This window comes from Clarias gariepinus, chromosome 8 (genome assembly GCF_024256425.1).
Source record: "Clarias gariepinus isolate MV-2021 ecotype Netherlands chromosome 8, CGAR_prim_01v2, whole genome shotgun sequence".
NCBI lineage: Eukaryota > Metazoa > Chordata > Actinopteri > Siluriformes > Clariidae > Clarias > Clarias gariepinus.
In genome coordinates this window covers 29,668,027-29,691,018 of record NC_071107.1, presented here as the reverse complement: position 1 = coordinate 29,691,018, position 22,992 = coordinate 29,668,027, and the positions used below count along the sequence as shown (strand labels likewise).

At 37.6% G+C, this 22,992-nt stretch overlaps 1 protein-coding gene across 1 annotated transcript; it reads right to left on the bottom strand.

Annotated features, from left to right (window-relative positions):
- Positions 1-1,817: 1,817 nt before the first annotated feature.
- hcrtr2 (hypocretin (orexin) receptor 2) lies at positions 1,818-21,653 on the bottom strand. Its single transcript, XM_053502684.1, has 7 exons — positions 21,434-21,653; positions 8,678-8,856; positions 6,435-6,678; positions 4,825-4,940; positions 4,060-4,280; positions 3,760-3,881; positions 1,818-2,184 (listed from the first exon to the last, which is right to left on the bottom strand). The coding sequence occupies exons 1-7, from the start codon at positions 21,636-21,638 to the stop codon at positions 2,018-2,020; spliced, it is 1,254 nt and encodes a 417-aa protein (XP_053358659.1). The 5' UTR covers positions 21,639-21,653; the 3' UTR covers positions 1,818-2,017.
- Between the last annotated feature and the right edge of the window lie 1,339 nt (positions 21,654-22,992).

Below are 22,992 nucleotides of genomic sequence, written 5' to 3'. Positions count from 1 at the left end.
TGCTTCTGTGGACATTATTTATATGTTGTAAATGTCTGTTTAATTTGTCTAGTCTGTTAGTGTATAACACAACAAGACAGATTCCTAACACACTTCGCAAAATGAACAGATGCTGATTCTGAGTGTGTTTTTCCTTGTCTTGGCAGGAAGGTAAGTGGTTAGTTTTGAGACTTACCAGGCTAGCCATTTTTATGTTACCCTAGAGTCAAGCCATTATTTCTTTTCAGCAAACAGTGAAACAGTGGAGGATATTAAAACAAAATCTTCATAACACAAACAAAAAAAACCAACAACAAATAAACAAAACAAACATCTAAAGCATTTCAATAGATACCAATGTGCAAAATTATCTTTGTAGCCCCGTGACTCGCTTTATTTATTAATTAATTAATTTATTTATTTATTAAAGCCTCACATTACATCTTTAGCACCAGTGGTGCTAATTCATTGTTTTGTTAGTTAATTTACCTCTGCCATGCTAATGCAGTGTGTGTTAATTCAGTTTGCAATACCATGTAAATTAGGAACTAAGTGTTTATGACAAGGGCACCTCCACAGATTCTGGGGTCCTTGAAATCCTAACATGCTGATAATGCCTACCTGTTTCAATTGCCATAGCATTTTATGGGCCATTGAAATCGTCCTTACCTGAACACCCCGCAAACCATTCCCTCCCCCCCCCCCAGCTTTCTAAACTGTGTCACTCTGTTGACTTATGATTGTATTATTAGTTAGAGTACTGTTAAATGTCAACAAAAATTTGTTCTGATTTATCATAGCAGAAATAACACACAATACGGGGTTTTACCTTTAAAACAGTTTATTAGGTATCAAGGGATAACATTGATTAAACCACATCGCAAACAATTCGATTTAAAATAAACTATTTAATGTGAATACATTCATACAGAAAAAAGAATATAATTCACAGATCCATGATATTCACTGGATAGTAGTAAAATTATTTTTGCACCTTTTTTAGTGTAATGGGGTATCTGTTCTTCAAAATATAATGAACTATATAAATATATGCAAATGATTTGTGAATATTAAAATAAATAAATAAATAAATATATTTAATTGCCATAAGCAATTAAAACAGCACAACATTATTAAATTTAATTCAAACATGTAAAACACCTCAAATTAAGCAGCAAAGACAACATAAAGCATATTTATACTATTTTTTGTTGTTGATGATGTTCAACAGGAGTGCATTTACATTATGGGTAGCAGCAAGAACTCAACAAAGAATAAACATGAAAGAATGTCTAACAACAAAGCACTATTGCAAAAGCGATTCTACGCCCTGCTTTAAAAAGCATTCATATTTAAGAGGCAAATGAAAGCAGAACAAAGATGTAAAATCTGCTGCTAGCCTTTTTTTCCCTGATTGCCCTCTGATCCCTACATGTACCTTGGCAAATAATTATTATCTGGTGCGAATATCTTTCCACATGACAAGCAAGCAAGACAGAGTGACAAATGAATTCTATAAGCTTTGGCAAAACAATCTCAGCATAATCTCAAATGAAACAAATGGCAAGCTATTTTTTTATCTTCTTTAAATTATTAGAAATTGCTGATGAGATTTCAGACTATTTTGTCTTACTTGCCGATTAGGCATTATAAAGAATGAACTACTATAAAGTTTTAAACATAAACTTGCATTTTTATCAAGGTAAAATCTTCGTGACGTATAAATAAAAGGGCATGTTTTGTTTAAAATACGATCCTAACATTTTGCGGTTTCTGTTCAAAATGCATTGCAAGAAAGGAAATTAATAATCCTAACAAAAAATAAAAAAACAACAATTTCATTGGTTTCTTGTCTGCTTTAATGATGCAGAATGCCATTTTCCCTCTGATGAGTGGGTGATACGCTGAAGCAAATATGACTTCATCTTGCATATCAATTGAGTAAGTCTGAGCCCTTGAGCCCTCACTGTCTTTGCTTTGTCCTATAAACCAGTAGTGAAGTGGCATGCTGTGCAATTCTAACTCTTGCAGATCATTGCTACATGACCTGGTCCGAGATCCGTGAGACTTTGTCGAAATGACTGACTTGCGTGGACAGGGATTTGTGGCTGTCGGTGCCCATCTTGGTCCTCACCCTTTCCTTTCGTTCCCCTCGACCTGAACAGTGACAGGCAAAGGCTGCTTTGAACTCCTCTCGAAATTTACCTGTGTGAATAGTGGCACAAGCACAAAAAGCTCGAAATACAGTATAAGCTTCTGAAATCAGCACTGCATTTTATGTGATGGATATCCTAAGTACCAAGAGTGACATTTTTATCTCTAAATGGTGAATGTTCGTGAAAACAGCCCATATGTTAAGATCTTTAAATGTGCCTTGGCAAACAGCTATTATGTGGAGCAAATATCTCTCAGCATGACAAGTGAGCAAGTCGGAGAGATAAATGAATAATGCAAGCTTGTGCAAACACTAATAAACTGCCTTAAATAAATGTGATAGTGTACATGGAGAGCTATGTGCATAAAGTAATGACTAAATGACTTAATTTTTTATTTCTATTTATTTATTTATTTATTTAATAGCTGTTTTTTTTATTATTTAAAACTGTTTTATTTAGTGATGTGACTTAAGGTGAATTGCCAGCAAGTCTTGTTACTCTTCTAGGACTTTGGCACAAGCAATGTGCAGGTTGCCATGTGTTGCTTATTAGGATATACAGTCCCAGTCAAAAGTTTGGACACACCTTATTATTCTGTGTTTTTTTTCTTGTTTTTTAATTTGTACATTTATACTAAAGACACTAAAATGATGACAGATCAAATATGAAATTATATATTCAACAAAGATGTGATTTAATTACAGCTTTGCACACTATCGCAATTGGATTTAGACCAGCTGATTGTGGAGGTCAGATAGCTCCTACATGACCTACAGATGTGTTTGGGGTCTCTCTCCCATTGGAAAACAGAAGATGGTCCTACTAAGTGCAAATCAGATGTGATGGCGTGCAATGAAAATGCAGGTTAAGTGTTCCCTTAATTTTGACCTTAAAGTCACCAACAGTTTCATCAGAAAAAAAGGCAAAGAAACCATTACTTCAGAAGAACAACAAGCAGGAGAGATACGCTTAATGTCAAACTCATCAAAGCTAAATGTACCTACTTCGGACGATTTCAAATATAAAACATATTCTGGGTTGTTTAACACAATTTTGTTTACCACATAATTCCATACATGTTCTTTCGTAGTTTGGATTTCTTCAGTATTAATACTAAAATAATAAGAAAAAATACTGAAGGAGAAGGTGTGTCCAAACTTTTCATTGGTAGTGTAAGTAAAAAAAAATAATAATGTGAATTAAATGTAGGAGCACGTAGCATTGTTTTTTCCCAGCTCCAGGGCTCCTGTTTGATCCAGACCTCGGGGGATACAGTAATATGGGTTACTGGGTCCCACAGTAACCATAACGTTCCCAAAAACATGCCATCGAGTTGGCTGGCTACAATAAGTTGCTGAAGTATTGTATCATGGATACATATCAGGGATCCGTAAAGAATATGAACCATTAAATATTAATTGAGTTTACACTGTTTGAACTGCATGGGAACAGATGTTGTTGAAAAACAGTGGTCTTTTAAAAGTTATGGATATCTATTTCAACCATAGCTGACAGTGATATGGTGTGGAAGAAAGTTTCCAGCAAAGCTTCAATGTGTCCAGCAGATGGAGATAATGTCTCATATACAGTACAGGCAGATTAGAGCACCAGCTCAGAAACTTACCACTGAGGAAATTGTAGATTATGGGATTGGCGGCGCTGTTGGCGTATATAAGCCAGTGGGAAAAGGTGAACCAGGCATACACTGTCTCTCTGTTGTTTGTGTTCTTGAAATAACCAAACACTCTAAACAGAAGAAAGGATTAACAACATTAAAAGGACAGCTATGATTTAAAGAAATGCCTTGATGAAGACATTTCATTAACATATCAAGCTTAATCTCTATTGGAATAACATTAACAATTACAACATAACTTTAGAGAACTCTGATATCTATACATACTGTATAGATGCCTGAAGGTACCTTTTCATGATATTAAGGACGCTGATGGGAAGGTAACAGATGACAAAGACAAAGAGCACCACCATCAGCATTTTTGCAGTTTTCCGTCGAGATTTCATTGGCTTGATCTCAGCTGGCACTGCACTGGTCCTGACCTTAACTGACTCACCAGGACCGGCAACCTGAGCTGAACACTGCAGGGATTTCCATTTTCTCTGCACCACTGATGAGCTCCCTGGAATCTTATCAGAAATTACCTTATGTAACTTTCAGTCCATCACAGTTCATCTTATAAGAAAGAAAAAAGCTTTAAAGCAGTACTTTGTACACATGGCAGGCCACGCTATTCCAGAGATGATGCGTTCAGAATAGCACTTAAGATACCGGAGAGCTTACTATGGATGATAATACCTAAGGGTCCCTCAGGGTCATCTGGAAAGGGTCATTATTGCTGCAGGCTACTTAATTAGAAATGGCTATAATTACCAGTCATTCATTATTCTTTAAATTGGATTGAAGGTTTAATTCAGATTTTTCTCTGTGGATTAAATTTGAAATGATATTTCAAGGTAGTGGCCATAATGGTTCTGGATAAACCTGTATCTTGATGCAGCTAACAATGCTTTTCTTCCGGTTTTGGGTTGTTCTGTTGGTTAAATAGATAAATAATCTGTTTGTAGACGCTAATAAATTGTGCACACAAGATAAAAACTTAACCTACAAGATACACAAATCATTTATTTTTGTTTATGATGAAACTATATAAAGTGGTAGGAAATATTTTACCTGTTGACACCAGAGTTTTTGGCAAATCTGGATGTATGCCAGAACCATCAGACACAAAGGGGCAAAATAGGTGACAATAAAGAAGCAGGTGTGGTAGATCATGGGGTAGATCTCATCTGTAATATAAGAGGGCAGCCACACATATGCACACATTTTATTGAGAAAATTTATTATTAAGGACCACATTCATAAAAATGTTGAGAAAAGAGATGTTTTTAATTCAAATAATACTAATTTGATTGTGGGCTCCCGTAACAAGTTAACAGAGGTCTCAGGGGTCCCACAATTGTGTATTGTATTTTAATGCTAATATGAATTGTAGGTGTCAAAGTCTCTGTTTAGAAAGGCAGAAATGCTAGCTGACCAATCCTGCATCTGTTTAAGGAAGCAGTCTGTTTTTCCTTTTCCTTATGCAACAACAAAAATCTTCTGCATAATTTTACATAAGAGTCTGTGTTGCAAATATTTTTTATAGTTTAAAGGAGAAACATTATATAAAATAGACTTTTAAGTCATTTTTATGCACATAAATTGGTCTCCTGTGTGTAAAAAAAAATTAGAACTCAAGCAGAAATAAATATTCAGTGCTTTATTTTTGAATTTTTCTGGGGCTTAAATAAACTGATTACACTGAAAGAGCACGTGCACAAAAGAAGTCAGTTTGAGAGATGACAAAAATGCACTATCTACAGTAAATGGTATTTCAGCTGGAGCATTAAAATACAATACACAATTGGGGGACCTCTGAGACCTCTGTTAACTTGTTACGAAACAATAAAATGTGAGACCTTTATTTTGTGTTCATTCATAAATTAAGTGGTGTACCATTATGATCTTTGCTGTACAATTTATTTAAAATAATACATTAAATGAAATTGGCTTGCTAGTTAATTGTCTCTGTTTAATCATTTTTAAACTGTGATATTTTTTTTCTGCTTTACCATATTAAAGCCAGTATTTTGTGTACAGGCTTCTGGGGGATCTAAAAATTAGTATTTAAAGAAAAAAGAATTAGCTTGTAAACCTAAAATCCAACAAAACCTGTTTTAACTGCTCATAGCAGATTTTGAAACCAGATTAAATAAAAATATTCTAAAACAGCATGTTTGACTAAATGTCCACGGATCCATTATTTGTGCTGCTTATCCTGTGTAAGGTTGCAGGGACCCTGGAGTCTATAACAGGGCACAAGGCATGATAGACCCTGGACTCAGTGCTAACCAATCGCAGGGCACAGGCACACACACTAACACACCTAATCACACATTATAGGAACATTAAGAACACCACGTAACCTATGGGGCATGTTTTTGAAAACCAGAGCTAAACCACCAAGCATTGGGAGAAAATGCAAACTTGTCCCACTGAGGACCAGATGCAGGATTCAAGTCTCCAATCCATGAGATGTGAAGTGACATTGCTTACTATTAATCCAAAATATTCATATATTTTTTATGTTTAGTGATCAATTCCTACACTTGCCTAACTGGCTGTTTAAATGTTAACCCTAATATTTAACAAGTGAAACATTCCTAAGGCAAATGTATTCGTCCATTTATCAAATTCCATAAATGCCAATGTGTATATCCCAGATTGATTCGATGGCTTACCTCCCCACTGTTCGTCGCACTGAGTAAAGAGAACTGTCTTGTTGGTAAGCTCAGGCAGCAGGCTTTTACACTCCATGACGACAGCCTGGGGAATCATAATCATGCAGGACACCAACCAGATCAAGATGATGCTCCTACGAGCCCGTTTTGCAGTGCTCTTGAACTTTAGAGGGTGGCAGATAGCATACCACCGATCCTGGGCAATGCAGCTGAGCGTCAGAACGGATACAGACACAGATATTGTCTGGCACAAACAAAAGATTAGAAAGAAAAAACTGATGAATATAAAGCAGTGTAGATGATGTCAACCAAAAGTACAATAAGTAACAAATGTATTAAAACTCCATTTCCATACCATCAACCGAGTTAATCCAACAACAAACAAAGGCTTTGAAAATGTGACTTTTGAAGTATAAGTCTTCTTTCATCCTTTCTCAAGTTTTCCAAGGTCTATGCAGGTTTCCTTCCATTAGATTAAAGTACAGTAGCTACAGTATGATTAATTTCTCTAGGTGCGAGTGGCTATATAAATGTGTGGGTGCATGCATCCCACCGTCACTCTGACTAATATAAACTTGCTAGTATAGAGGAAAGAAAATATGAATTAACAGGATAGGAATTAAATACTTCAAAGTTGATTTTTTAAAACATAAAAGGTTCAGTGTTTTTTCTCTTCCCATGAATGAAGTCAAATGAATGGATTATACATGATGTTCCATTCAACTAGCTTAAAACCACTTCTGATGTGAGATTATTTTTACAGTAGTTATATATTCATATTTTGAATAAAAAGACAAGGTTACTTCTGCATTGTCTTAAAAAATCCAAGCTTCTCCTTAAAATTATATGTCTGCCTTTTAAGGCTGGGGAAACTGATACTGCTATGGGTTTTAAAGGAATGCCTGTTGACTCCTCATGGGTCTTATCTACAAAGAGGGGGAACAAACACCTTTCGCATGTACAGCTTTCAACACTAACTTTTCATACAGTATCAACACATACTTTTCATATGTCGTGTGAAGCTGTAGGCGGAATGAAATCACATTAGATGCTGGTGTAACTAAACTGTTTTAAATGGTTGTAACTGAATAATATTTGCAGGGAGAAAAATAAACAGCAGATTTTCATAACTTTCTTAGATAAAAACAAAGAAGTGTGCTTGTCTTTGCCAATGTTTCTAAATAGTTTACCTGCATATTGTCTACCTGTCTCTTTTTGTGGCAGTATACGAGTTGTATCAATATTCACACGATAGGCCTGCAAATCAACACTGGAAAAAAAAAATTGATCCCAAGTTGGAGTTTTAAACCTATTGTATAAAAAAAAAAAAAAGAAAAAAAAATGTTTTGTGTACACTGTCAGTCAAATATTTTTGAGTTTTCGGTCTTTAATTAACAACATTCTACTTTTTTTTTGTTATTTATTTATTTATTTATTTATTTATTTCTTGAATAGAGATTTTAATGAGTAAAATCCGAACATACTGTAGTAGGTTTGGAACCAGATTAAACAGTATCTTCCAAAACTACGTTTGATGTAAGCTTGCAGGTGAGACCGCAGGTGGTCTGGACTCTATCCCAGGGAACTGAGAGCATGAGGTAGAGTACACGCCTGGTGGGCACAATTACATTTACACACTGTGCATTCTTTTGGAAGCTCGTGAGGTTTGCAGGGGAGTTGGATATCTTATACGGCAGGAGAATGATCTTGTGATCTTGATCTATGTTTAATGATCAGTGAAGGGATAAAATTGTTGTTTTCCCAGTTTCTTAGTGAAATATGCCTGTAGGAAAAACACCATCATAAAGCTGATGGGAGTAAATGTTTGTCCTAATTATTAAAAGGTCTAAGCTAAAGGCTTAATACTAACCTCAGGAATATTTGTTGAAACTGCTTGTGAGCTTTCAGGTAAAAGATCTGACTGGTTCCTCTGTATTGTAGCAAAGATAAGCTAAGGTCCACACACCAAGTCTATTAAACTTTCTTGGATTTTAGTATAACTACAAACGTCTTTGAAACCAACGCTGATTACTTTTCACAGGTAATTGAACATATTAGTATTCTCATGATTTAACCAGACCTTACTGTAAGTAAAACATCGGTAAAAAAATTTGTATTAACAAATGTTTGACTATTAATATTAACATATGAAAATAAAATGTAAAAATAATCTGCCTTTCAACACTACTTTAAATATGAAAATACATTCACTACTGCTTTATTTGCTTTTTTCACACACTTACCTGTAAATAAGGTAAGATCCGACAGAGTGTATCTCCAAAGAACCATGTTTCTGTGATGTCCACTACAAGACTTGCAGGAAGGCAAATAATGGTGACTAGGATATCAGCAAAGGACAGGTTAACAATAAAGTAGTTGGTCACTGTGCGCATGTGATGGTTTTTCCACACTGCAAAACAAACTGAAAAAGAACACATTTTTCGGTTGATGCACACAATTAATAAGTCAATTTTTGTGCATTAGTGACATATAGAAATCCTATGGAACAAAGGTTGCTTAAGTGTGAGATAGAAATTCATTCTGCTTTAGTGTGCTGTCAAATTTCTGTCAGTATTCTTACAGTACAGGGTTGATTGCGCAGTCTCTCTTGTACAGTATACATTTACACTTGATGAAAAACAGTTGTTGGTTGCCCACTGACACAACATTGTACTCCATCTCATTCAAGAGCAAGTCTTTATTAACCATATTATCTTGCAGTGCATGCAGACACATTTAACCCTGTTCCCTTTGAAGCAAAGAAATTGCTTGAAAGTACAATATATTAAATAATTGATATGTCAAGCATAAGTTTTTCATTTGATCACATCTAGAGAAGCCAAAATCCAGTATTTCTATCAAATTTTTTTTTTTTTTTTAAATCAAAAAGGTGAACCCCATTTTGATAAGAATAAGCCAATTATATAACTGGTACATCAAAAATGTATGAGTCTTGCCCAAACTACTGGAACAAAGTTGGAAGCCCTAAGAGTATATTATTGCATATAACAGATGTCTTTGTTTGCTCTATGACAATAATTTCACTCTTCACTGAAAGTAGAAAACCATAGTTATTTCAGCATAACAATACGCCTGTGCACAAAGTACGCTCTATGAAGACATGGTTAGTCAAGGCTGGTGTAGAATTGAACAAAACCCAGCACAAAGCCTTTATCTCATCTACAGTACACCTCTGGGAGGAACCAAAACACTGATTGCAAATGGGCGAATAAATCTAGAATGGAATGTCCAAATTGCACATACAGTAAAACCTCGGATTGCGAGTAACGCGGTTTGCAAGTATTTCGCAAGACGAGCAAAGATTTTTTTATAAATTTAGATGTGGAAAACAAACAAATCTTGGTTTACGAGTACCGAGTATCATGTATCACGAATGCACTTCTTGTTTTGACGCCGAGGGTCACAAGATCACAAATGAACCAACGGGTTTTATCTCTCTCTTGTGCTGCGAAATTGTGAGTAATCGTCTCCCCTGCTCGATCTTAGTGCACGTCCCTTTCTGGGTGTATTTACCATCCATGCACGCGTGTACTGTGTACCATAACACTGTGACCATAAATATGTGCATGTGAAACATATTTTATTTGGTGTCTGTATGCGTGTGTAAACAGCGTGCGTGTAAAGCAAAAGCAAGTCTCATTAGAGAGGTTAAAATCCATTTTCTCTGCCTGCTCTTAGCCTGCTGTGTGTGTCTGTGTGCGTGCGCGTCATCGGACACCATGCAGACCCCCAAGAGGAAGAGCAGTTAGACGAGGGCGGTAGGACGAGAAGGGGAAAATGGGAGATTACTTTAGATTCACATACACACATAAGGTACACAGCACCTGCGTGCACAAACGAAAACACTTATCTGTCGTGATTTATTTTTACTTTTTTAAAGGGGTCATACAGCACTACATGCACTATTTTAAGCTGTTTGGACTGAACTGTGTGTTAGGAGAGTGCGTACACAACCACTCTACGATGATAAAGAGCCGCCCAGTGGTTTTCTTTTCGTTTATTACAGTAACATCCCCCTTCTGAAATCAGGCCAATCACAAATGCCTGTCGATGTGACGCCAAAACGACAGAGGCCGCTCCTACACAAGTTGATTGACACTGGTGTTTTAGCAAAGACCCGCCCCGAGTGAGAAGAAGCTGTCGGCCATTGTTTTTCGCCGCTGGAGCAAAATGTTGCCTAAGCGAGTGTGATGTACAGTTGTTGGGTGTAATAGCGAACACAGCAGTCGTCATTCACTACCTAGGGTTAGTGACCTAGGGTACCTACCTAGGGTTAGGTATCTGAGCCACTGAGGAGGCAGTGGCTGAATTTAGTTTTTAAAGCTAACGTCCCCGCTGATTTACCTAAATGCGTTCATGTTTGCGATAATCATTTTTCACCAGACTGCTTTATAAACGCGGGTCAATATAAAGCAGGTTTTACTAGGAAGCTGCTCCTAAAAATGGATCTGTACTAACGCTTCGTGTTCCTGCTTCATCTTCACCAGGCTCGGTGAGTGTGATTTATTTTACTATGACTCTTTGCAGATCGCCTTTTCTAATAATCACGATGAATGCGGAGTGTAAGTTAACTTATACTCTCATAGAACATGGTTATGGCTTCTTCTCTATGTACATCCGTCTCTATATAATTCCTAATCGCCCGTTTATAATAAACAATGCATTAAGGTGACTGTCTAGTTGCAAACTGTGTACGTAGTCGGAAAACTATATTATGCTTACGATGTGTTACGTTAGATGATTTATAACGATGTCTTTAGAAGATTAAGAAGTCATGTAAACACATCAGTAAACACATCGCGTCCGTATCTCTCTCAGTAAGTTTCACCGCTTTTTGTTGTTGTTGCTCGCGGCAGCGTAACAGCCCGTTAATTCATGCCCATGCAGTGATGAGAGACAAATCGAGTCGATGCATGTCCATTCTTTTAATTTCTGCGTTGTCAGGCGATATTACAAACTTCCGCGTAGGTTCCGTACTTAAATCAAACCAAAAACGACTGAAGAAAACAGGCTCAGGCTCTATATTACAGCGTTTTCCAGTTTGGACTGCATTACCCACAAAGCATTGCCCGCACTGGGCTACACTTCTGTGGCTATACCCCACGTGTCACGCCCCACAGAACTGGGGGGGGGGGGGGGGGGGCTCAGCAGAGGTCATGAGCATTTAAATTAGCATGTTGCTGAGGCAAACAGGTTGCTGAGAACAGAGCTAGTTTTTACCAGGTAAAAGTAGTGTTTTTTTTACACAATCCTTTTGAATTTTTAATTAACGTATAATACAAACTTTTCATTAGGACCCTAAAGATCATATTAACATTTAATGAAAAATATGATGTGTAGGACCTTTAAAGGTAAAGTGCAGGTTAATTAGTTTTATTTTTACTTAATATTTTATGGTAATTATTTTCATGTATTTATTTTTTGGAGCTGTGGAACGAATAATTTGAGTTTCCATTATTTCTTATAAGAAATTTTCATTTGGATTACGAGTGTTTTGGAATATGAGCCTACTTCCGGAACAAATGATGCTCGTAATCCAAGGATCCACTGTACTCTGTAAATGTATGGGTCAGGAGTCCACAAACATATTGACCATACTGTATAGTGTGACAGTGGGCTACTCACTGCAGGCGCTTTTCGCACTCACAACACTGTGCATGCGGTGTAAGGTGTGCCAGTGGCGTTGTATGCTTAACAAGCTGGTGGGCCAACTCACCAGGGCTGAAGGCTCATCAGGAAATGCCAACTTCACTTACGCCTTGCTCATAATGGACCTTTCCACTCAGTAAGAAGAGAATATCTGTTTATTTTCTAAAACTTTTCACCTGTCGCCACAGATTCGACTACGTCTGAGTCCAACTCACCAAGAAGAAATCTCCTGCTCTCGCACACACTCTGCTGTCCCTGCCTGCATTGCACTGCTTGCTCAGCATCGCTTGTGTCACTTGCTCCGCGTATCTGCATGCACTGCATGCATCCATGCTGCTTATACAGAGCGTAACTTCACTAAGACCGCATTCTTATAACCTGCTTGTAAGTGCTTATTAAAGAAGCTCACTGTTACAATAGTGTATTTTTAGATAATGCCTGTTTAGTTGTGTGTGATCTTTTTCATACATCACATGTCAAAATATAGTAATAATGTTTACTTAACGTAGGTTGGTGTACAGTATAAGCAATTTTGGTGATTATGGCATGCACCAACAAGACTGCTTTGAATATTTATGCCATTTCCATGAGAATGGGCGCAGGTGGCAATATAACATTTTAAATATATATTTTCTTGTTTCTTTAAAGAACAAGAGTGCAAGAGTGTAGGAATGCAGATAGTGACATTTTCACAATGACATACTGTCACTTACAAATTATTATTATTTTTTGGTAATAGAAAAAAAACAAGTGCTGGTCAGAACTCATTAAAGTGTACGCTTGACATTTAATAGAAATTTACTAGGAATCTGTGCACAATGGCAAGTCCTAAAATTATAGTCACAATCATTGTCAAATCTGACAAGATTTACCCAACTAATTAAATATTGCATGCTGCCAATCAATAAACAGATCCCACCAGCCGGGGGTAAGTGTATTAATAATTTTAAAAATAGAAAAAGAAAATAGAAAACGTTAAGCGGCAAACATTGACAAGCAAAGTCCTACAAACATCAATATGTAGTGCTATATTTTGACACTGTCAAAGTCACTTATCCAATCAAATCGGTAGACTGGAACTAACTATTGTATAATGATGAATAGATTACAGAAAGAATGACTCATCAGTTGTGTCGGTAAGAACAGAACAATTTTCTTGCCCGATGAGGACTGCAGCTATAAAGACTTAAACTACATGATGCACTGATCAGCAATAACATTAAAACGACTGACAAGATAAGCAAATAATATGGATTATCATCTGTCAAGTAGTACAATTCGTTCGTTACAGTGAGCAGTCAGTTCTCAAAGTTGAAGTGTTAATTGAAGGATCAATGGGAAAGGGTAAAACAGTCGCAAAACAGTGATAGATAGACGACTGGGTCAGAGCATTCCATACTGTATGTTCGGGGGCTGAATGATGTGCATAGGGAGTGAAGCATAGCCTGTCTGTTTTGATACCACAGAAGAGCTACTTCTAAGTTAATACTGGTTGTGATTAAAGAAAGAATTAATAAAAAATACTCAAAATGCACTGCAGCTTATTGAATATAAGCCTGTCCCCTGTCCACTGCCAAAAAAGCCACCTTGGAATCACCATGGAACAAGTGAAATAGGTGGTCCTGATGCGTATGCATTACTTACTTACTTGTGACAATGGTTTCTTTCGGTAGGATAATGCTCCCTGCCGCACTGAAGTGGATAATCAAGTCTGATCCCTGGAGACCTCACATCACGACCTATAGAATTAATTCTGATTTGCTGCTAATAACCACAGAAAACCTTCAGAGATCTTGTGAAGTCCATGCATCAAATGAGCTAGTCCTCCTGGATACAGTTACATACTGTAAGGCAACCATGTTTAATTGGTAGAGGAGCTTACTAAGCCATGTAGTTATCCAATTAGAGTTTAGTTCTCAGGAACAGCGACAGTGTTTAAGACTAGGATGATTTTTTTTTTCTTTTTAAAGCCTTTTAAGAATATTTTCCTTAGTTAAAGGAACAGATCTGGGGAACTCATGTAGAGTTTTATGGTGAACTGATACGTCTGGATGCTGTCTCCTCCTGGTCTTATGAGTTCACTCAGGTTTGTTGATAGTGAATTGAGTGCCTTACTTGCCAGGGAGCTCTCAACTCTGTTTCTTTCTGTCTTTCTCTTACATAAAGTGGTAGACCAAGTACACAAATCATGTGCTTGAGTAAAAGCAGAGACATCTCAGGTAAAATGTTCCTTAAGTAAAACTCGAAGACCTCTAAGGAAAATCGTGCAGTTACATGTAATAGTCAGCAGATGCTGATATTACCATTTCAAATGCTACACACCAATGTGGTTATGTAACGCAACACTATGCACTATGTAAGGAAGGAAGGAGTACAAATATTTGTTGTAGGTTTTAAAGGAGTAAAAGTAAACATTATGCACCAATAAAACTACTCAAATTAAGTTCATGAATCCATCCTGAAGTACAGTTGGAAATTGGAATTTTCACAAATTTTCCACAAATTTGGCCAACCAGAAAACAGCACCCATGGAGCAGATAGAGCTTAGGGCTTTGCTTAAGGGCTTAACAGTGCAACCTGGTGGAGCTGGGACTCAAACACCCTACCTTCTGGTTGGCCCTACAGCCTCAACCATTTGAGCCACCACTGCCCACAAAATAATAAAGTAAATGCATTTAATTGTCTGCTTTTCTAAATGCTGTCATACCTTGTCCAAAATTGCAAAAATACTACATTATATACACTCGTATCCGGAAGGAACTTCCTGATGATAGCAAGCATCATGTAGAGCAATACATTCGGCACTTAAATTCAGACAGGTACATGGTCATACCTCAATGTGCAGTTTGTCTGAAGGACAGGGGATTATTAAATTATAGCAAACGTAAATAAGGGTTATGGTTATAGTGCATGATATGTTATTTCATTTGATTTTTTAACGCATAAACTCTCCCACACTCCCGTCTTCCTCTTTGTTCTGCTATTAACTCTCCCACAATCTTTCATCTCTGGATAGATATCTATACAACTTCATCTCTTTGTTCTACTGGATCTCACCAGAACATGTTAAACGGTTTATGTTCTTTAATGTATCAGAAGTATGTGACATAAAGTGTTTGGCTTAAGACTCGAGACTTAAATCCTTGTGTGTGTGTGTGTGTGTGACTGCATCTCTCCCAATATCAGCAAGCAGGACAAAGTGGACTAAGGCACAAGAGAGCAAGTTTGTAGAACCAGAAACAAAATCAAAAACCAGTGAAACGATCAATGGGTTAATGACTTGTGGGTTGTATGACCACACAGCTAATAGGTCACCACAACTGAGTATGCAGAGATTCCTTAAATCTTGTGGCTGTGTGAGTCCAGGTGCTTTAGTAACCAGATAAACATGAGTTCTGTAAAGACTGTAGCCATGTTTATAGGGCACACTTGACAACTGAAATGTAATGCCGATTGAGGGAGTGCAGACACTGCTAAGTAATGATCAAGTCACTCTTTTTATACAAATTCATGCAATATACTATATCTCAAACCTGCTATTGCTGAGAATTGGGTAATTGTAGTTAAAACATCTACCAAAAAATGTGCAATACTGATAAATGTTAATGTAGTTATAGTTCTGGTGAACTCATTGAGTAATATCAAAGATGCTGAGAGGTCAGTGTACAGTACATTCTGATCACCTACTGTATACTACTGTCTGTGAGCAAAAATGTGAATACGTATATACAGTGGTGTTATAATATGTAAAGATCCTGCAGTCATGTGAATTACATTGACCCAGACTGTTCACAGTGATGATATTGGTGGTCAAGGTAGCCTTGGTGTCAACAGTCAAAATTACTGCTGTAATAGTTAATGATTCTTTAAACTCACACCTTCACATACACATCTTGATTCGAGTTCAAGTTTAACGGGCTTGCAACACCCACACATTTATAACTACTTCCTAAATTTTGGTCAGTTCTTACCGAAGAAATTTTATGTATTTGTCTACTGTACGAGAAATCATTAGGTGTGGAATGTGGCATCAAGGGACATATCAGTCATAACTGCAAGAGGAAAGAGGCTTGCATAACTGGAATTCATTTCGATCTCATATCTTAAAATGCTAGTTTAATCACAATACGTCTGTCCAAAATAATATTTTACTTGATGAGGTGTTGTTGTTTAAAACAACACCATGTCATTATAGGTCTGGATATGAGGAAATAACTTGCAAGGCTTTCTTTTCTCATCACTTTCACTTTTAAACACACATGCACACCCTTGGCTTTGTGTCGCTCAGCTGTCTAGCTTATGGCTCTCATTTCTCCCCTCTTTATCCCTGCTCCTGCTGTGGCACTGAAGCACGCAGCACTTGTTAGATAAATCCTGCTCAGGTGTACATCCTTACCACCCACTTTTCCCCTGTGTGTAGCACTATACAGTGTAAAGCTATTAAAAGGCGAGAATTATCTATGGGAATGGCGGTGCAATGGTGGATTGGATTGCTACATTGGATTCCATTCATTTACGACATCTGTCCCTTTTTATCTGTGTTGCCTCAAATAATAGCAGATAACCACAAATCCCTCCTTTTTCATCAGCAGGAAGGAAGGACACAGACTCCTCTAATTTTCCCTTGCTCCCTTCTATTATAACTTCAAACCACCATACAGGTGTCTGACCTTGTAAAACAATTATTGTTCTTTCTTTACAATTTAGTGCTAAAAGCTTGACCGCCAACCTGGCAAATCCCTGCCAAAAAAGAAAAAAAAAAACCCATCATGACCAGGTTCTTTATTGAACTATATAATTAATAAAAGAACATTTATCCCTTACAGGTATTGTTTGCTTAAAAATAAAATACAATACATATTTATTCTACTGTTTGTCCAGGTGTAGCTCACGTACTTACTATTGTTTATACCACTTTATCCTGTACACTCGGTCATGGGTGGCCTGGAGCCTAACACAGGAGAATTAGGGCACAGGGTGGGTACACACCGGATGGGGTGCCAATACATCACAAGGCGCTTTGGGAGAGAGAACATGCAAACTTCATGTACACAGACCCGAGGCAGGACTCAAACCTGGACCCTAGAGGTGCAAGGCCACAGCACTAACCACTGAGCCACTGTGCTTAATTTTTATTTTTTAAAAGTTGTTCATTTAAAATCCTTCACGGCCCATACACATTCCATTGTCTTGTGTTTACAATCTAATTCATAGTTTTAATACAGGGACAACCCCTCCACCCCACACTCCTGTTTTGCATTTCTTACATACTGTTATAAAAAAAAGTTGGGTATTTATAATGAATGCTTAATGAATTAATTCATTCATTTTTAGTACCTACATTAGTTTTGAGAGAGTTCCAATAAATTTAAACTGTATTTAACTATGTATAACATGCATTACCTGTAGTGCCACTTGAGATTTAGTTATACAAAAATGCAAAACAAAAGTGAATGTAACATGAAAAAGTACATCTGCCTTTACACATTTATTCCATTAAAATGCAAATTTCATGGATGGGTACGATTTTTCTATGACTGATGTTATGTATGCTTATATACACATAAAGGAAGAGTAAATTAAATTTAAATATAGGTAAACTGTTATTTTATAAAGCTCAATTGTTTGACACTATTTAAAATGTTGTATATTTTTGTTTGTCCCAGTATAAAATAAATATCACCTATAATTCATGTGAAATATAATTGCATAAACCTTCAAAATTGTATTTATTTATTTTATTTTTTATTTTTCCTTTATTTAACCAGGGGAAATCATATTGAGACTATAGTCTCTTTTTCAAATGGTCCCTGGCCAGATGTATGATCTGGATTGGTGTGAATCGAAGCATGTAAGCCTCTCATACTTAATTGTAATGATCAGTTACACTACAAGTAAGAAGTCAAATTACAGAGCACACAGGCACACCAAAACTGAACATTTCGGAGTGGATTTTGGTGAGCCTGTGCCCAATGTAGCCTAAAAGTGACTGGTTGTGATTTGTAATTTCTGGTGGGGTATGGATCTACTATTAGTGCAGGTAGCGCAAGGTTGAGCAGATTACTCTGCCCTGCATAAAATATTCTCAGTATCTGGTATGTTGTGGCAAATGCAGTCTCAAAACAATGTATATATCAAGTGGAGTGACAATGGCCTCAAAATGGCCTCATTATCCCTTGTACATTTTGACCGACCTCCACAGGGCGGAGGAGCAAGCCAGGGTAATCATACGTTCTGGAGATGGCATAACTGTCACTGCATGTGCTTGAGACATGAAGGTAGCAGGGGGTACACAACAGACCAGCCAAAGTTTCTTGGTCTCTCGCTGGGGTCTCAGATTAGTTTGCACGGACTTGTCAGGTGATGTATGGTATAGGTCAGCACCATGGAGGGCATCTCTCTTCTCTGAGCTCTATTTTCCATTGCCAGTTTGAAAAATGCATATCACCAGTCTATATTGTTTGTTTCATTGTGGTAGATAAACAAATGCCAACAGCTTTTCCTCAGGAATTTTTTTAGGGGCAGGACCCTAAGGATTTTATCTATTGTGCTGTTCTGTAACCTCTTGGCCCATTATCTTGTTCGGTTGCAATCGACATTGGCTGGTGTGTAGCAGAGCTTGTAGCAGCTGTCTGGGGTTGCTACCTACCTTGTAGGCCTGCTGAAAGTTGGCAGCAGCTTGGATAAATAAAAGACCCCAAAGAGTAAAGAACCTCTTCTTCAAGCATGTCATAATCAGCAGCTTTCACACTTCAGGTGAAGTAAGTAGACAGCATTCTGGAGAAAACCATGAGTAGTTTCCAGTTCCCTCTCATGGTCATTCTCTCAAAGGCCAGGATGTAGACCTCCATATTATACACAGTAGTAAGTTTTGAAAGGAGGCACTGGCTTCTCATATGGCTCTCCATATGATGGTGAGCTAGATGTTACTATTTGTGGGTTCAGCCTCACCTCCAGCAAGTGTTTAAGAAGGAGTCTCCTAATGGAAAATGGGCCAGGGTCTCTGTCTTCTGCTCTCATTATTCTTCAGGGGTGAGGCATTGTAGAGCAGGATTAGGGGAGGCTGTTGATGAAGGTTGTTGTGTCTGCCAGCATGGTGAGGAGAGAGCAAGGACCAACTTGTCAGCAGTGGCAGCGCAGATTTTCCTCAGTGCGGGTGGAACCAAAGCTAGTTTAACAGGAGGGGAGTAATTGTCAGTAGTCTCCATATAAAAATAAAACACAAGGATTAGTGTCAGGATTACAGGCTATGTGATTAATTGGCTCCCTTTTATACGTTTCCCTCTTTTCCAAAGGATTGAGGAGCCACAGTGCTTACCAGCCGTGCTGCATTTCTTCAACTTGCCTGCTATGTCCTCCCTGTTGATCCACAATATTTGTAGTGCTGAAGTGGTGCTGTTCTTTTAGCACCACTGTGATAGTCATATAAGGAATTTTATATGATCTTTTGTCCGGGAGGATTGCCCACCATCACAAGGTCATAGTAGTAAAAGACTAAGAAGGTCAGTTCAGACTTTATCATCTCCAGCTCCTCATAGAGATCTCTGAACATTACAAACCAACTATAAGATATATGGCCTTGCAAATTAAAGCCAATATACTATCTCTAACACATCACACTGAACATCTACCCACCCTTAGATGTATTTTGCTATACTGTCCATGGAAACCACATACTGTATATAGTTGCCAGGCAGATTTTTTTTTGTGAGAGACTTATGAATGTTATTCCCCTATAATTGGGACACACCTTACAATTTAAAGTACCAGCTTGCGTATTTTCCTTATTCTGTATGATGCCCATAACGAGATGCCAATAATTATTTAACTTTTTTATTTGTCTTTACCTAAGTACATTACAATATGAAAACCCAGTCACAGCAATTGAATTTGATTAACATATACAGTAGGGTACTAGGTATTTTATGTCATTATGCAATTCTTTGTGCCTCTTTTTCCCAGACTAAAAGATCAGTAATATATATATATATATATATATAATAATAAATAAATGGTAATGAATCAGAACCCTATTTTAAAACCATGTTTCAACGTGGAATCAGGACAGGGAATAAACCTCACCCATTTGCCATACCATACTTAATTACTTATATAATTAGAGGATCAGTAATCTCTAGCAGTTAATGAAAGATACCATCCACCTAGTGGAAACTTGCCTCAAAATATGCCTGGAAATACAAATATTTAATTTACTAAAAACACACCTGTTAAATCAATTTTCAGCAAATCTTTACTTAGGTGATCACAACATATAAAGATAGAATTTAAATATGTACCCCCTGTAGCACTTAATAATGCATTTATAATGAGAGCCCAATGATTGATTGGACTTCTTTGTATAACTGAGAGCAATAAAGAGGATAAATATTGCCAAAGACAGTACTAAAACGTATTGTTTTATTATGCAAATTAATGAAAAAAAATTAACAAACATATAAATAAACTAATAAATAAAAATCTTCTGCAGTCTCCTTAATGTATAAGGTAAAACATTAAACAATCATTCAAATTTAAATATGTACAGAGCATCCTTCGTCATTTGGATTCCATTCCAGTTTGGAGCATTGGCTATAAGCTTAAAATACAGAAATCCCACTTTAACAACCATCTCCATCATGTGAATGTAATATAATCAAAGGCATAGCATCAATTCCCACCACTGCCTATGAGCACTGAGTCTCAGAAACATAACATCAAAAACAAACTAGCAAATTAAAATATAGGAAATGAAATATTCCGCCGGCATCCAAATCTGTGCTACAGGGCATGCAAATAAGTAGAGAGAAGAGCTGCATATACAGGCATACAGATGTGGCTGATGTTTAAAATACATTACTGCACTCCATCAAATGCAGTTTTTGTACCAGAATGACAAAGATGAATCAATGCATTGTAGACTGAATCACACCAGTGAGGCTTTAAGTGGAATAATATTGTGAACAAATTCCTTACAGTAGTCCATATACATTTGAGAAATCTTCACACACACACACACACTCAAACAGGTTGTGCGCAGTAGGATTTATTCCATATACATATTCCACATTCACATATATATATATACAGTATATATATATATATATATATATATATATATATATATATATATATATATATATGCAAGACAGACATCTTCACTGATAATGATAGGAATAAAACCAAATAGTTCTCCTAAATCAACTTTGAATTAGATAAAGCACACAGTCGGTGGGGAATAAATGCGCCTTTTAATCCCAGTTTAGATTAAAAGGCGGTAACCACTGGACACGTGTTCGAAACAAGATAAGACTGTTTCATTTGAAACTTACCCAATGTGTTTCCGATCAGAGAGCACAAAAAGACAACGATGTACGCTACAATCAGGACCCACTCGTACTGCTTCGGATACAAGTATCCACTCCAGATGTATTTCAGAAGTTCGTCGTCCTCGTCGAAGCGCAGATGCGCGGAGCTCCCAGTCAAATTGGACACGGAGCAGTCACGGCAGCCGTAAGTGACGGTGACCCCGGCCATGCCGACTGTCACTCCGACACCATCGCGGGGCAGCTGGATGAATGAATGAATGAGGGGCGAAAGCGCGCTCGCGAGGGGCTTTAAACGCCGCCGTGACGCGCTCGTGGGGATCTCGTGGTGACCAATCCCGTGTCTCCGAGACGCGCACGAGATCCGCGGACATGTCCGTAGGAATCCCTTATAAAGCATCCCCTCTCTCATTTTGCGCGGAATGGTTTTCCTCACTAATGCGTCCTTTTTAACCATGTGATATCACTAATTAGCTGATTATGTGTTTAGAAGTATACAATAGTTTATGCATTTTAGACATTTTAAAAATCATGACACGGTGTTTTTTGTCTTGTACTATATAACAAAAAGTTAAAAGATTTTTATGTGTAGGAAAACCGATGTCACATTGATCCTTGTGAATAAAACATTGCATGTCTTAGTGGTTAGTAGTGTTGCCTTGAACTTCTAGGTTCTGGGTTCGATTTTCGCCCTGGGATTCATGTGCTTCGTGGGTTTTCTCTGGGTACACTGGTTTCCTCCCACAGTCCAAAAACATGCAGATTAGGCTAATTGGCATTCCCAAATTGCCTGTGGTGTGTGAGTGCGTGTACTGTATGTGTGTGCCCTGCAATGGATTGGCACCCTGTCCAAGGTGTACCCCGCCTTGTGCCCTAAAGCATTACAGATGATGAGCATAAGAGTAAGCTCATGTCTTTGGACTGTTGGAGAAAAACTGAGCACCTGGAGGAAACCCCCCCAAGCAACAGGGAAAACATGCAAACTCCATGCACACAGACCCAAGGCAGTATTTGGCCTGTTATTTATTGAATTCAGGTGTTTCAATCAGGCCCCTTATCCCCAGGGAAGGGAAATCTTAATGCTTCAGTATACAGTTCCAAAACAGGTATACAAGACACTGCAATGCTTCCAACTTTGTGGCAACATGTCTGTCCCCCAGTGCATAAAGTCGTGGTGTAATGCAGTCGATGTGGAAGAACTTGAATGGCCCGCACAGAGCCCTGACCTCAACCTCGCCGAGCTCCTTCGGGATGAACTGAAATGGAAATCGCGAGCCAGGCCTTCCCATCCAACATTAGTGCCTAAATGCTCCACAGACTGAATGGACACAATTCCCACAGAAACACTTCAAAATCATGTGGAAGCTGTTATAGCTGCAAAAGGGAGACCAACTCCATATTGAGGTATGTGTATTTGCATACAATGTCATTGCAGGTTCTAATGTCCAAATACTTTTGTTCGTATAGTGTATTTTGCTGAGCCGACCTGTGCTTTTTAATCCATTCACATAAGGTAGTATTGAGTTTGACTGTATATCGTCACAATGGACTGAAATGTGACATCT

Coding starts and splice junctions, on each gene's coding strand:
- hcrtr2 (XM_053502684.1), bottom strand. CDS start 21,638: ATGGCCGGGGTCACCGTCACTTACGGCTGCCGTGACTGCTCCGTGTCC. Junction 4,281..4,824: donor AAAAACTCTGGTGTCAACAG/GTAAAATATTTC, acceptor ATTTCTGATAAG/ATTCCAGGGAGCTCATCAGT. Junction 3,882..4,059: donor GTCCTTAATATCATGAAAAG/GTACCTTCAGGC, acceptor TCTTCTGTTTAG/AGTGTTTGGTTATTTCAAGA.